Below are 13013 nucleotides of genomic sequence, written 5' to 3'. Positions count from 1 at the left end.
TTATTAAATAATTTTTTTAGAAATATATAATTTTGATTGTGTTATATAATACAAGTACAGCATAAATATTAATACAGTWTATGCTTATCATATGCTTATGTAAATCAATGGTAACGCTATGTGTGAATGACTTATGCAATGAATATGTGGTTTGAATGATACGAATAATCAGATGAGAGAATCGAAAGCAATAATTAATTAATTGAATGAATGATTGAATGAATTTATAAATAATATATAATTTAATTGTATTTTATTATTAAAATATTTATCTATTTATTAATAACACAAAAATGTGTGCAATATTTCGTAAACATTTATTTAAGGCATTAATTATAAACGATTTATTAAAGCGAAGCTCAAAATGTTTAAAATTAAATGATTTGCCGACAAATCAATTGCTTTGCAGATATATCCAGACATCGGATCTACTCTTCGGTAAGTTTTGGTTATTGTAATCAATTGTCGTTAATTAATCCAATGTCTTATCCGTATTCAAAAATAATAGGCACTAAAGGTATACCAATACTGATGCCCTCATTATCGCCGACAATGACTACGGGAACGATTGTCAAATGGGTGAAGAAAGAAGGCGATCCCATCAGTCCGGGTGACCTCATCTGTGARGTTCAGACCGATAAAGCTATTGTTGGCCTCGAACTCGAAGAAGAAGGCATTTTGGCAAAGATAATGTTACCAAACGATACACAAGATATTAAAGTCGGAACACTTATCGGTCTTATGGTTGAAGAGGGAAGTGATTGGAAAGATGTTGAGTTACCGAAAGATGTACAACAAGTTGGTCAACAACAGCAACAATCACAACAACAACAAACTGTTAGTAAGATTGATGAGACAAAGCATCAAATAAGTCAACGAATGGGTCCCAGTGTTAGAAATTTATTAAACCAATACTCAATTGATTCAAATTTAGTTAAGCCTTCGGGTCCGCATAATATACTTCTTAAGGAAGATATACTCAATTACATAAATGACAATAAGCTTAAGGCTATTGATTTTAGTAAATCAACAAAAGAGAGCTCAACTACTGATAAGTCATTGCCACAAAAGACAGTCACAAAATCTGCCGATTATATTGATATAGAGTTAACAAATATGAGGAAAACAATAGCCAAACGATTGACACAATCAAAGTCAACAATACCTCATTCATATATGACCTATGATTTTGTTATGAATGATGTACTTAATCTACGAAAACAATTGAAAGCTTCGGGAACTAATGTATCCGTCAATGATTTTCTAATAAAAGCAGCGGCTATTGCATTGAAAAAAGTGCCGCAAATCAATTGCTCGTGGATTGAGGAGTCATCAACTATTCAAATATCATCCACTGTTGATATATCAGTAGCTGTGGCCACACCTAATGGACTGATCACACCTATCGTGAAGAATGCCAATCAATTAGACTTAGAGACAATCAATAAAACAGTGAAAGCATTGGCAGAAAAGGCTAGAGAAGGAAAACTACAGCCAAACGAGTTTATCGGCGGTTCGTTTAGTATTTCAAACCTTGGAATGTTTGGTGTAAAAGAGTTTACAGCAGTGATTAATCCGCCACAAGCGGCCATTTTAGCGGTCGGCGCTTCAAGACTTGTATTAGACGATAGAGACCAAACTCTAAATGTGGTTAGAGTTCAGCTCTCATTTGATAGTAGAGCTATTGAAGAGGAAACGGCCGCAAAATTTTTGGAAGTACTTAAAAATGTCATCGAAGATCCCATATCTTTGCAAAACTCTGATGGAAGTGATAATAGAAGATTGAATTATTTAATATCATAACTTTATTGTCTATATAATAATAATTAATTTTTTAGTTAGTTTAATTATTTGTTTAATATTTATAATATTTTAAAATTTAGTTATATTTAGCTAATATTTAATAGTTTGATGATTTGAAAATAACTAATAGTTTGTTAAGTGTCAAAACACTTCAATAATAATAGATTTTGAATTTGATTTACAATTTAGTTGACAATCATTTGGGTCTATTTTTTGTATAGATATGTTGTTTTACATACATGTGCCCACTATACTGATGTCTTTGACACCATTGATTGCAAATTGTTTTGAATAAATAAATTTATTAATAATAATAAATAATTTATTATTTACAGTGTATTTCGATATATAATAAGTTAATGTTTTTATTACTGAAATAATAAATTTGAACTCAACTTTTAATCTTATCTTAAACTCATTATAAGCTTAAAGTTCGTCCCAATGGTAAATGTAATGTTTATTTAAACGACATTTTCAAATAAATATTTTATTTCTACAGAAATTGGTATTAATTGGCACTAATTTCAGTACGATTTAACCATTTAATTGTTGCAATAAATAATTGAAAATAATATTCAAATAAAAGTAATATTTGAAATTTTATTCAAATTAGTAGTTTGTGTTTGGTTTTAACATATTTAGTTAATATTGTATGAATACAATTGGTATACAATAATAATAAAAATGCTGACAACTAATAAATCAAACGAAAATTTGTCCAAAACTAATGGCCAGAAGAAGAATAAGAAGAAATCTTTGAAGAAAAAATTTGTCCGCATTTTTAAATCGGAAACCAATGACTATAAAGAAGAAGTAGAAGAGTTCAATAACTATCAGTCGAAATCAAAGTCAAAGTCGCTTAAGAGTACTTTGAAAGCGATATGGAAGAGAAATAATGGTAAAAATCAAGAAGAAAAAGTCTGGCTTTTAGGGATGAATAGATCATCACAATTGTATTCATCAATGAATGACATCAAAAAAGAGGACAAACCAGTGAAAGACAACGATAAGACAGTAGTCGTTCAAAACGGAAATACAGTTAAACCGTCTAAAGAAGTCAAGAAGTCTATGAAATTGAAGAGATTTGGCAAAAGAGTGGGCAAAATGACAGTAAAAGCCTGTAAATACATAAGTATGGGATCAACAATACCGGGATATATGCATAATCCGACCGTTCATTATAACTATGAAACCCAATGCTATGAATATTATTCAAACAATTTCAATGATTGTCAAAGTGTTTCGCCGTCAATGTTCTTCTAATAGTTAGGTTTTTTTGATTATAATTAGTTTTGTAGTAATTTTTTATATTCAATAATTCTCAACAAATTATTATCTATTGATAATAGTTATTATATATACAACAACTATAGATAAGTTTCTTTATATTTTATCTATTTTTATGATCTGCTTTCAAAAATATTGTATATTATTATTATTATCGTACTATAAAAATGGGTTTTTTAAAAATTTATACATACTTGTAGTACTATACAAACTTAAAATTTATTTCATCTACAGTACATGTTTTATATAAGTTATATTGTTTAAGTTATTATATAGATTATTATTTTTTATATATTTTCAATTTAAGCTCATATTTAGCAATCAAAATAATTTCAAGAGATAAATCTCTAGCCATGGTTTTTAAATAATAAATAAAAATACCAGAAATTATTTTTAGAAAAATCTATAAATTGTATTTTTGTTGTTTATTGCAACCTAAATAATATTTATTCAAGTGTTCCGAAAAAATAAGTTTTATTAAATACAAATAAAATAATTTTCAATCCAAATAAGTATAAATGTTTGTAATGTTTCTATGTATACATGTTTTTAAATGACATGAATTACAAATGAATTATTATATCACTAGAAAACTAGAATTTAAATTTATAGCATCAAAATATATACCCTTTTTTGGTCAAAAAATAAACAAAAAATGTTTGTTTGTATAAAAAACTAAAACTATTGTATCATAAGAATTAATGATTGAGTGATTCACCAAAAAATATTTAATATACTATAATATTATATATTAACTAAACTTCCAGAATATTCTGATGATTGCATTGCATGTCATGAAATATAGTCCAAACTTGATTATACATTCACAGCACACACACACACCCGCTGTTAGATATTATTGGTTATGTTTTTATGGGTATTTGAAAAACAAGTGAAACAAAAAACAAAGGAAGAAGTGGTGGTTTTAATGGTGTATTTCATTGATAGAAGTATTGAATGAATTTTTGTTTAAAACAAGTTTTCGCAGTTTTTTTAAAAGACACGATTATCATTGAAAACTTGTGTTACAACATTGTATTCAATAGATATATGCGTTTTTTAAATACGTACATATAATTCACTATATACTGTATTTTTCAATATATTTGACTATACAATAATATATATATATATATATATAAATGGGAACTCGAYTTACATTTAGTAAAAATACATTTTTGAGCAAATTTTATGAACAAATCTGGTAATTATTTGTTTAATAGAAACCTAATTGTATCAAATGTTTTGTCTGTAAACATGATATGTAACTAATAAAATATGTGAATATAAWTGTTTACGTGACTATTTAGCATTAATTTCAACAGTTAATTAGATAATTCAATAAATAAAAAAAATTTGATAYTCGAGAGGATGGACTTGTATTAGTAGTACACACACTGTATATTGGTATCAAATGTTGTATATGTTGTTTGGATGCGTTGAGTCATAGTATTGGCTGAAATGAGGCACACATTTGAGTTACAATACATTAATAAATATATATAAATATATATATACTGTGTTTGGAGTGTTAGCCTTCAATGAAGTGATGCTGTGCTGAAAACACTGTATTAAACTATAAGTGACAACATATTATTTTAAACACATATATTAATATACAGTAAATTATTGCAATTATATTGACTTAGAAATAGTGAGAGAAAGAGAGAAAAGGCTTTCCAAAAGTTTTTCATATAAAAACTGCTGAATATCTGTCAGTTTGACGACAATATCTCTTGAAGTTAGTTATTATCAAAGGAAATATCATTTTATTTTGTCTTAATATTATATTAATATAAAAAAAGTTGTCAAACATTACAACGACTACTACTTTATATATACATAAAAAACAAGTGTTTTTCTTCTTCTACAGTAATCTCTTATTAATAGCACTTGTGTTTTGAAAAGAGTGATAATTATTATATATATATATATATATAATAACAAAAGTCTGAGAAGAGAATTGTTAGTTCAAAGAATTTATATCTAAATTTGTTTTCAATTGATTTGTTTGTTTGTTTGGATCAGTTTATTGGATCAGTGATTATGGCACCCGAACGAAAAGTCCCGGTTTTGCGATCGGAAAACAATATCATTGACAAAGATTTTGGTTCAATACGCGAACGATTTGAGAGTGAAATGAGGAAAATGGAGGACGAGATGAATCGATTCAGGAATCAATTGGTCGACAAAGAAAGCTCACTGTTTGGACCAAACTATACGTCGAGTATCACTGAAAAGAGGTCGTCATCGCACACCAGTTCTCAATCGTCTGATGTCAGAGGAGACACCAACCGTGGCGGCGAACTAACCACATGGCTGGACGACCTTAACTCGCCTCTTATCCAGGACTCTGGTGATGGCAAAGTTCTTAAGTTGCGTTTCGATGTCACCCAATACGCACCCGAAGAGATTGTGGTCAAGACTGTCGACAACAGACTTCAGGTACTTTTGTTTTCTTTTTTTTTGTYAAAAAATAATTATATGTTTTTTTAACGATATAATGCTTTTAGTATTTAGTAATTTAGTGCTACAAAAAAAATCAATATTTATTATTGATTGAGTTTGCCATTAGTGTAGTCGAGAGTTATTTAGTTAACAAACATTTACTTTAATTTTTTCATCAAAAATACAAATCGCTTAAACTTAGGGTGGAGTCAGTCCTTGGCTGAGCCTTAATGTCCATAAAATACAGTATATATACTCTTAATATTTTCTTTAGTAATGTCTCAATGAGTTATCACTCCATTGATTTCAATTTGTGTATTGTTTGATAGTAACCTTAACTATTTAGTATTTTTATTTTTTTATTATTATWATTAAAATATAAAAATTATATATAAATTATATATCATTATTATATATAAGTAGACTATAATAATATAAAATGAAAAAAGCATGTGTTTAAGGAATTCCTGGTATTTGATGGATAAGCATAGCTCACAAATAGCTGAGTGACACAACATTTATTTATAGTTATTTATAGATTATATATATATATATATATAACTATATAGATAGATTATTATTAGTATTACTATTATTATTACATATTATAATATATATATTACTATATAAACATACAGTATTTTACAATAAATATAAATATCTCATATTATAATGTAAATCATTGGCGTATTGCCTACATTTTTTTCSGGTAAAATAAATTCATACATTATTTTTTTAAAATCAATATTTAATACCTAACCAATCACTTCCGACATGTGCTTAATATTATTGTTGAAAAAATAATCGTATATTTTAATTATTATTCTATATATGAATATTTATGAAAAAATATCGGATATTTATTATGTGATAACTTATTATAAATAATTATTTATAATAAGTTAATAAATTATAATTTATAGTTATTATTTAAAAGCTTTAAATTTAAAATAAAAGCTAATAAGTAATCATTAATTTTTTAAAAATTAACAATTAAAATTAATTATATAATATATTATAGAATGTAATCATTTATCATAATATCATACAATGTTTTATTTAAATTGTTTATTTATCTCTGTGTCTAATAACTACTTCAAAAAATTCTTAGACAGTTTTATATACTATTAATAAATGTGTAAATTATTTATTTATCATTTGTAACATTGATTATAATGATWTTAATTGTTTAACACCAAAAATATCGCATTTTCAATGGTTTATTTCAGTTGACTTTCAAAACATATATTATTTTGAAAAACTTTATTAGTGTCTAGTGTTTAACAAATAATATGCTGATTAGACATTAAAATATGACAGTGCCGTACATTTATTTTTAAATACACTCTCATATTACATAACCATATAATTTATTTTAGATGTAATATTGTATTTATTTTATTATAATAGTAATGATTCTATTCTACTGCTATAGAAATATTTAAATTTTAGATTTAACTAATAATAATAATAACAATATAATTATTATAATACTATTGTTAATTGTTATTTATTATTTAAAAAGCGTGTATTTTAGGGATAGTATGTCATCTTTTTTAAAAAATAAAAACAATAAATTTTAATATAAAATACCAGTAATGCATGTTTTATTGTGAAAAAGTATACACGAAATATATATATATTTCATATATAAATACTAATTTTTTAGACATTTATTGAACCTTTAAAGTTATCAAGGATATCATTTATATACAATTTAAATTTTGCAATTATTACATAATACTGTATATTAAAATTTTAATATATATTTAAAAACCGTTACACAAATTTTCTTAAAATTTTAATATCATTTCCTTGATTTTTAAAACATCTACAAGTTTTATGTAACCAAATATGGATATTGATTATAAATATCAGTAGTAGTAGTTGTAGTATAAAATTAATCGCTTTTTTGGTTATTACTTGTTTTTAATAGACTAATACATTCATTCATTATTTAAAAAAGTTATTAAAAGACATCTCAAAATAATAACTTTGAAAAATAAATCGATTACTAATAAATATATAATAAATGAAATATTATGAGACAATAGACAATTTATTTTTAATTTTTCTAATGTTAAATTATATTTAGAAAAATGTGTTTCATTTTGTGACTATACGTATCTATTTTTAGAAGTTATCTAATAATTTTCTTTAATAAAAAGTTATACCGTATTTGTATAAAATAATTTTACTGTAATATTTTTAAAGAGAGATATATATATTAAACATGAATCGACTGTCAATAGCACAATGAAATCCAATGTCATCACATAATAAATAAATAGATAAATAGTTAATTAATTTTATTTTGAAGTTAAAGTTAAAAGCTATTAAAGAGATTAGATATTTGATTGAATTGAGAATCCCATAGCAAAGCAATTATGACAACTGATTGAATCTCAATGTCTGAGTGTTTTAAATCACTTTTTTAATGATTATACCCTTTATATGATACTAAATATAATAGTTTTAAAAAACATAAAACCCATCATTATTAGTTAAACTCATTTGTCATTAACATATTTGAGATTAAGCAGCGATACTAAACTATGCAAAAATTTTTCACTTGTTTTTGTCACATTAATTATTAAAAAAAAGTTTGTATCATAAATTATATTAAATACACAAAAAATATATTTAATAAATTTTTTCTGATAAACAGTGTGTGTGTGTGTGTGTGTGTGTGTGTGTGTGTGTGTGTGTTTAGTTAGCGATTTGTGCCCACATTTAAGTGACAATACTTTAATAATATTGTACTTAAACTAACATAACCTGGAATTCCTAATTAGGAATTATTTTGAAGCTTTTCCATCAATTGAGATATTTGGTGTGGGTGTCCATTATCTGTATGTATGTGTGTGTATGTGTGTGACTAGCATTTTAGCTACATGTGCTAATGGTATGACTTAGTTAATGGATAAAATGTTTATTTCAATTAACATATTAAATGATTTTTTATTTGTTTTACCCATATATTAGGTTCACGCAAAACACGACGAGAAGACTGACAACCGTAGCGTTTATCGGGAATACAATCGCGAGTTTCTTCTACCCAAAGGAACCAATCCTGAGCTGATCCGGTCATCGCTTTCAAAAGATGGTGTACTCACTGTTGAAGCACCCGTACCAGCCATCGAAGGCTCCCGGCGTATACCGATTGACAAGAAATAATAAAATGCAGCTTAAAGTTCAATCACAATATATGTCTATTAATAATATGATAATAAAAATTAAGATTTTAATTAAAAAATCAAACCACTTATTATGCCATCCATTGTATTATTAATAAATATATTATTGTTATTATAATTTTATTAATATAGAATATATAATCGTTGATATTACTAAAAATTATATATTAAGATCTTATTTTATTTTGTTGGACAAAAACTACTAACTAATAATTATTATAATATTTACTCATTTTTAGAAATTACACTTATTTAACGCATACTATGATAATTTACTCACCATTAATTAATAGCATTATATATACAGTATAATATTTTGATTGTATAATTAACTTATTTTATAAGTATACAGAATAATTAAATCTTAAATAATTTGATTATAAAATATTATTTCATGATAATAGTCATTCCTGTATTTTCTCAATGATTAACTAATTAAATAATATAAAATAAAATTTTAACCTTTTTTTATAAAAAAAAGTAAATGTCATACTTATTTTATTAAATATTATTTATTAAATATTTATTAAATAAAGATAACTACGGTAATTTTATTTATTTTTTTAATTACATACAATATAAAACTAAAATATAATAAAATTATGTGCTCCATATTATTTGCTTTATTGCTTTTTTAAAAAAATATATAATTAAATAAATCTTAATAAATTTGATGAGCATAACATCTGAATTTAAAATTATGTTTTACTCTTTTTTCTCGTTTATATTAAAAAATAATAATAAACAAAATTCTACTCTATAAGGATTTTAAATATTTATATTATTATTATATGCTTTAAAATTAGATGATTTAAATTGAGAAAAATGATATGCTTATTATTATACGATATAATATAATAAAATAAAAATATATTTCTATTTATTTAAAAATTATAACATTAATCAAATGTTATTTCAATGTTATTTAATCTATATTATATTATATATTGTATGAAATGATATACTATGTTATAGTTTACAATTCAATATTGTGACATCAAATTATAGCTAACAATACATATAATATATTGTGCAATACATGTCAGTATATTGTATATTGTCATCCTTTTAATACCACTTATGCTATCTATGTTTGAATTGAAGTACAATTTGTCACAATTTTCAATCGTTTCAGTATTTTTATGTCAATACCTTAATTACGATATCATGAAACCATATATTATTAAATCAATTAAAAACAATCATTTATTTAATAAATATATCTCAAAAAATTTCTATAACAAATTTTAATTATWATTATTTCTTTAAATATAAACATARAGTATGAAAAAAAATTCTGTAATTTATATATTTTATTGATTTGCTATTAGGTTAACAATATATTGATGTACAGCATCTGTATTTACTATWRAAATATACAAAAAAAATAAATGTATAAAGATACATCAAATTTTGTGATATATAAATTTAGTAATAATGAATAGGAATATCTAATTATTATTAAAATTTTTCAATTATTAATTTTTAAGTAATATAATACAGTAATTATTAATTAATAACAAACCGTGAGTAATAATATATTATATAATATAGTTATGCTTAAAAAAAATATTAAGCAAACTTAGAAAATAAAATTTTATTATAATAATAACTAAAATTTTAATATTCAATGTCAACATATTTTTGCTATAGTAAATATCATAAATTAATTAAATTATGTTAGAAACATGTAATTTATAATGATTAGCATTGTCAAACATAATGAGTTAAAACATAAAAATCATAGTAAATAGCAAATAAATAATAAAAATAAAAAAATAAGCATAGTCAAATATATTTAAATAGATTCTAATCATTATTATTAATCATTTCCTATTTTGTTTACGAAAGATACATACTATTAATAATATTAAAATAATATTTGTATTATTATTATTGTGTATTATTTTTATTAATAAAACAGAAACTTAATATCATAATGATTTTTTTTATAATATATACAACATGTATAATAAACACACAATCTTTTTAAATGATGAACAATTATGAATTACGTGAATATAATATTAACAGTATTAGACTATAATAATCATCAATATTAAATTTGTTTATTTATTATTATTATTATATATATATATCCAAAATAATGACTTTTTATTATGTTTAAATGAAAATAAAAATCGTCAACTCATCAAACAAAATAATTTAGATACACTACTAATAAAAATTTATTATCAAAATTGTATACTAAATATATAAAAAATATTTTAAAGCCTTTCATATTCGCAATAATAATATTTTGAGTCATTGTGTATAATTGATAAAAATTGTTTTAAATATATATATAATAAACACTGTTATAATTTATATTACAATATTAATACTAATACATAAAACTGTAACTGTATTATACACTATCTAATTGGTAATACAATTCTTTTCTCTCTACAGTTTTAGTTATATATTGGGTAATAGTCTTTACAATTGAGATTATATTACAAAATAGCGTAAAGATAATGACAGACAGTTTTGTGAGCCATAAAACTCATGTTTTTCTCTACATTTAGAATTTCTATATAAAAATTACTAAATATAAAAATAATACAAAAACACTAACTAATAATAATAATAAATGTTATTATTTTATAAACAATAGCACTAATGGCAATTCAATTAGAAAATATTCAATACATTAATCTATTCTATTTACAGTATTATATTAATACTCAATATATGTATGCAATATATACTGTATATGATATTATAAAGAATATTCTTAATGTTAGACCAATTGAAGCGCAAGTTTTGTGTGTATGTGTGCTATACAAGTATTACATGTGTATTGCCTATTATACACAGTGTATATACAGTATATACTATATACAGTACAATGTGTATGTAATGCCAGTGCTATCCAAAACTAGCATCAATATCATTATATATATATATTTATTCATCGACTTCKCCATCCAATAATTAACTCATATATTGTATTATTATTATTTTAAAAAATGATCAAAGAAAAGAGTAATGTTTTGCATATAATTTACTATCAAATAATAATAATAATAATAAAGTATTAATACAATAACTATATTATGTACAATACTGTTGTTATGGTCATAATTCATGTTTATGACGGTATTGACTATTAATAAATCTCCTAAATTTGAACTCAAAAAAATACGTGATGTATTAATAATAAAACTTGTTTTTTTATTATATTTAGTTAATAATAATATTATTATTATTATAAATCGGTAATCGATTTGATAAAAATAAATGTATTTGTCGTTGAAATTATTTGGGAAATAAATTTCATGAATATCTATACTATACTATATATATAACAGAATATTCAAAGTTTTAGAATTCAAATCAAAAAAGTTATGCCAAACTATACATACAATCGTCAATGAATTCAATTGACAATAATAAAGGTTTTCTCTCTCAATATTATTAATAATAAAGTGAGAGTTTTTTTTTGTATGTATTGATTATTGAAGTCATAGGAAAAGTCATAATTTTTCTCTACAATACACATACACATTAAGAAAAAAAATCATTGGAAAGTCATATTAATTAATGAATGAGTAAATCAAAAAATTAAATACTAGTAAAAAATGTATAATCATTTTTACATTGTATTACTGTATACAACCATCAAATCTATTATCATTATGTATTATATAAAAAATAAAATATTTAAAAAAAATTATTGTTATTTTGTATTAAAATCAATTAACTAAATGATAAATAACTGATGCAATAGTTTGTGTTTGTAGAACACCGGTAGGTCAGAAAAAGAGGTGAGAGAGAGAGAGATTTATTGTATGGATATCTGCAAAGTGGTGTCCGGTATTTATAAGTGACAAATAGATAATAAGTTATGTGCTGTTTGTTTGGAGGGCACTGTCAAGTGTGGTGTGACAGTGCAGTTGGTGTGTCGGTGCTGATGGTGGTAGCAATAATGCTGATGGCATTGGCGAAGCAGCACTTGTGCGGTAGTTGGTTATGGATAGTATAGTCGGGGGAAGAGCTAGTATGCCATCAGATATGACATACCAGTGCTTATACTAGCATTGGGTCAATCGATTGCTGCAATACATACTGTATTATACCTGCAATGCGTATACACAATGTGTGTGTGAGTGTGTGTATGGATGTGTGTTTGTAAGTGTATGTTATATGTATGTATGTAAGTATGTATGTGTGAGAGTGTATGTATGTATGTATGTATGTATGTGTGTATATGTGTATGTGTTTTGTGTGTATATGACTAATGCAATGGTTTTTTGACAGCACATGAATGCATGA

General features: G+C 23.9%; 2 protein-coding genes across 3 annotated transcripts; both read left to right on the top strand.

The window, feature by feature from the left end:
* The first annotated feature begins 293 nt into the window (after positions 1 to 293).
* LOC128952881 (pyruvate dehydrogenase protein X component-like) lies at positions 294 to 1828 on the top strand. The gene is made up of 2 exons (XM_054298339.1): positions 294 to 438; positions 509 to 1828. The coding sequence occupies exons 1-2, from the start codon at positions 294 to 296 to the stop codon at positions 1801 to 1803; spliced, it is 1440 nt and encodes a 479-aa protein (XP_054154314.1). The 3' UTR covers positions 1804 to 1828.
* A 3009-nt stretch (positions 1829 to 4837) lies between these two features.
* LOC128952812 (heat shock protein beta-1-like) lies at positions 4838 to 8850 on the top strand. Of its 2 annotated transcripts, XM_054298257.1 has the most exons (3): positions 4838 to 5055; positions 5119 to 5535; positions 8524 to 8850. In XM_054298257.1, the coding sequence occupies exons 2-3, from the start codon at positions 5137 to 5139 to the stop codon at positions 8713 to 8715; spliced, it is 591 nt and encodes a 196-aa protein (XP_054154232.1). In that variant the 5' UTR covers positions 4838 to 5055; positions 5119 to 5136; the 3' UTR covers positions 8716 to 8850. The 2 variants fall into 2 exon arrangements, with proteins under 2 accessions (XP_054154232.1, XP_054154233.1); XM_054298258.1 differs by lacking the exon at positions 4838 to 5055 and having other exon boundaries at positions 5063 to 5535.
* The last annotated feature ends 4163 nt before the right edge of the window (positions 8851 to 13013 follow it).

Source organism: Oppia nitens, unplaced genomic scaffold (assembly GCF_028296485.1).
Source record: "Oppia nitens isolate AA-2021 unplaced genomic scaffold, nextdenovo-longstitch-racon4-pilon3 scaffold1_pilon_pilon_pilon, whole genome shotgun sequence".
In the NCBI taxonomy this organism is placed as follows: domain Eukaryota; kingdom Metazoa; phylum Arthropoda; class Arachnida; order Sarcoptiformes; family Oppiidae; genus Oppia; species Oppia nitens.
The sequence above is the reverse complement of the archived record's forward strand: the minus strand, read 5'-3'. Positions and strand labels throughout refer to the sequence as shown.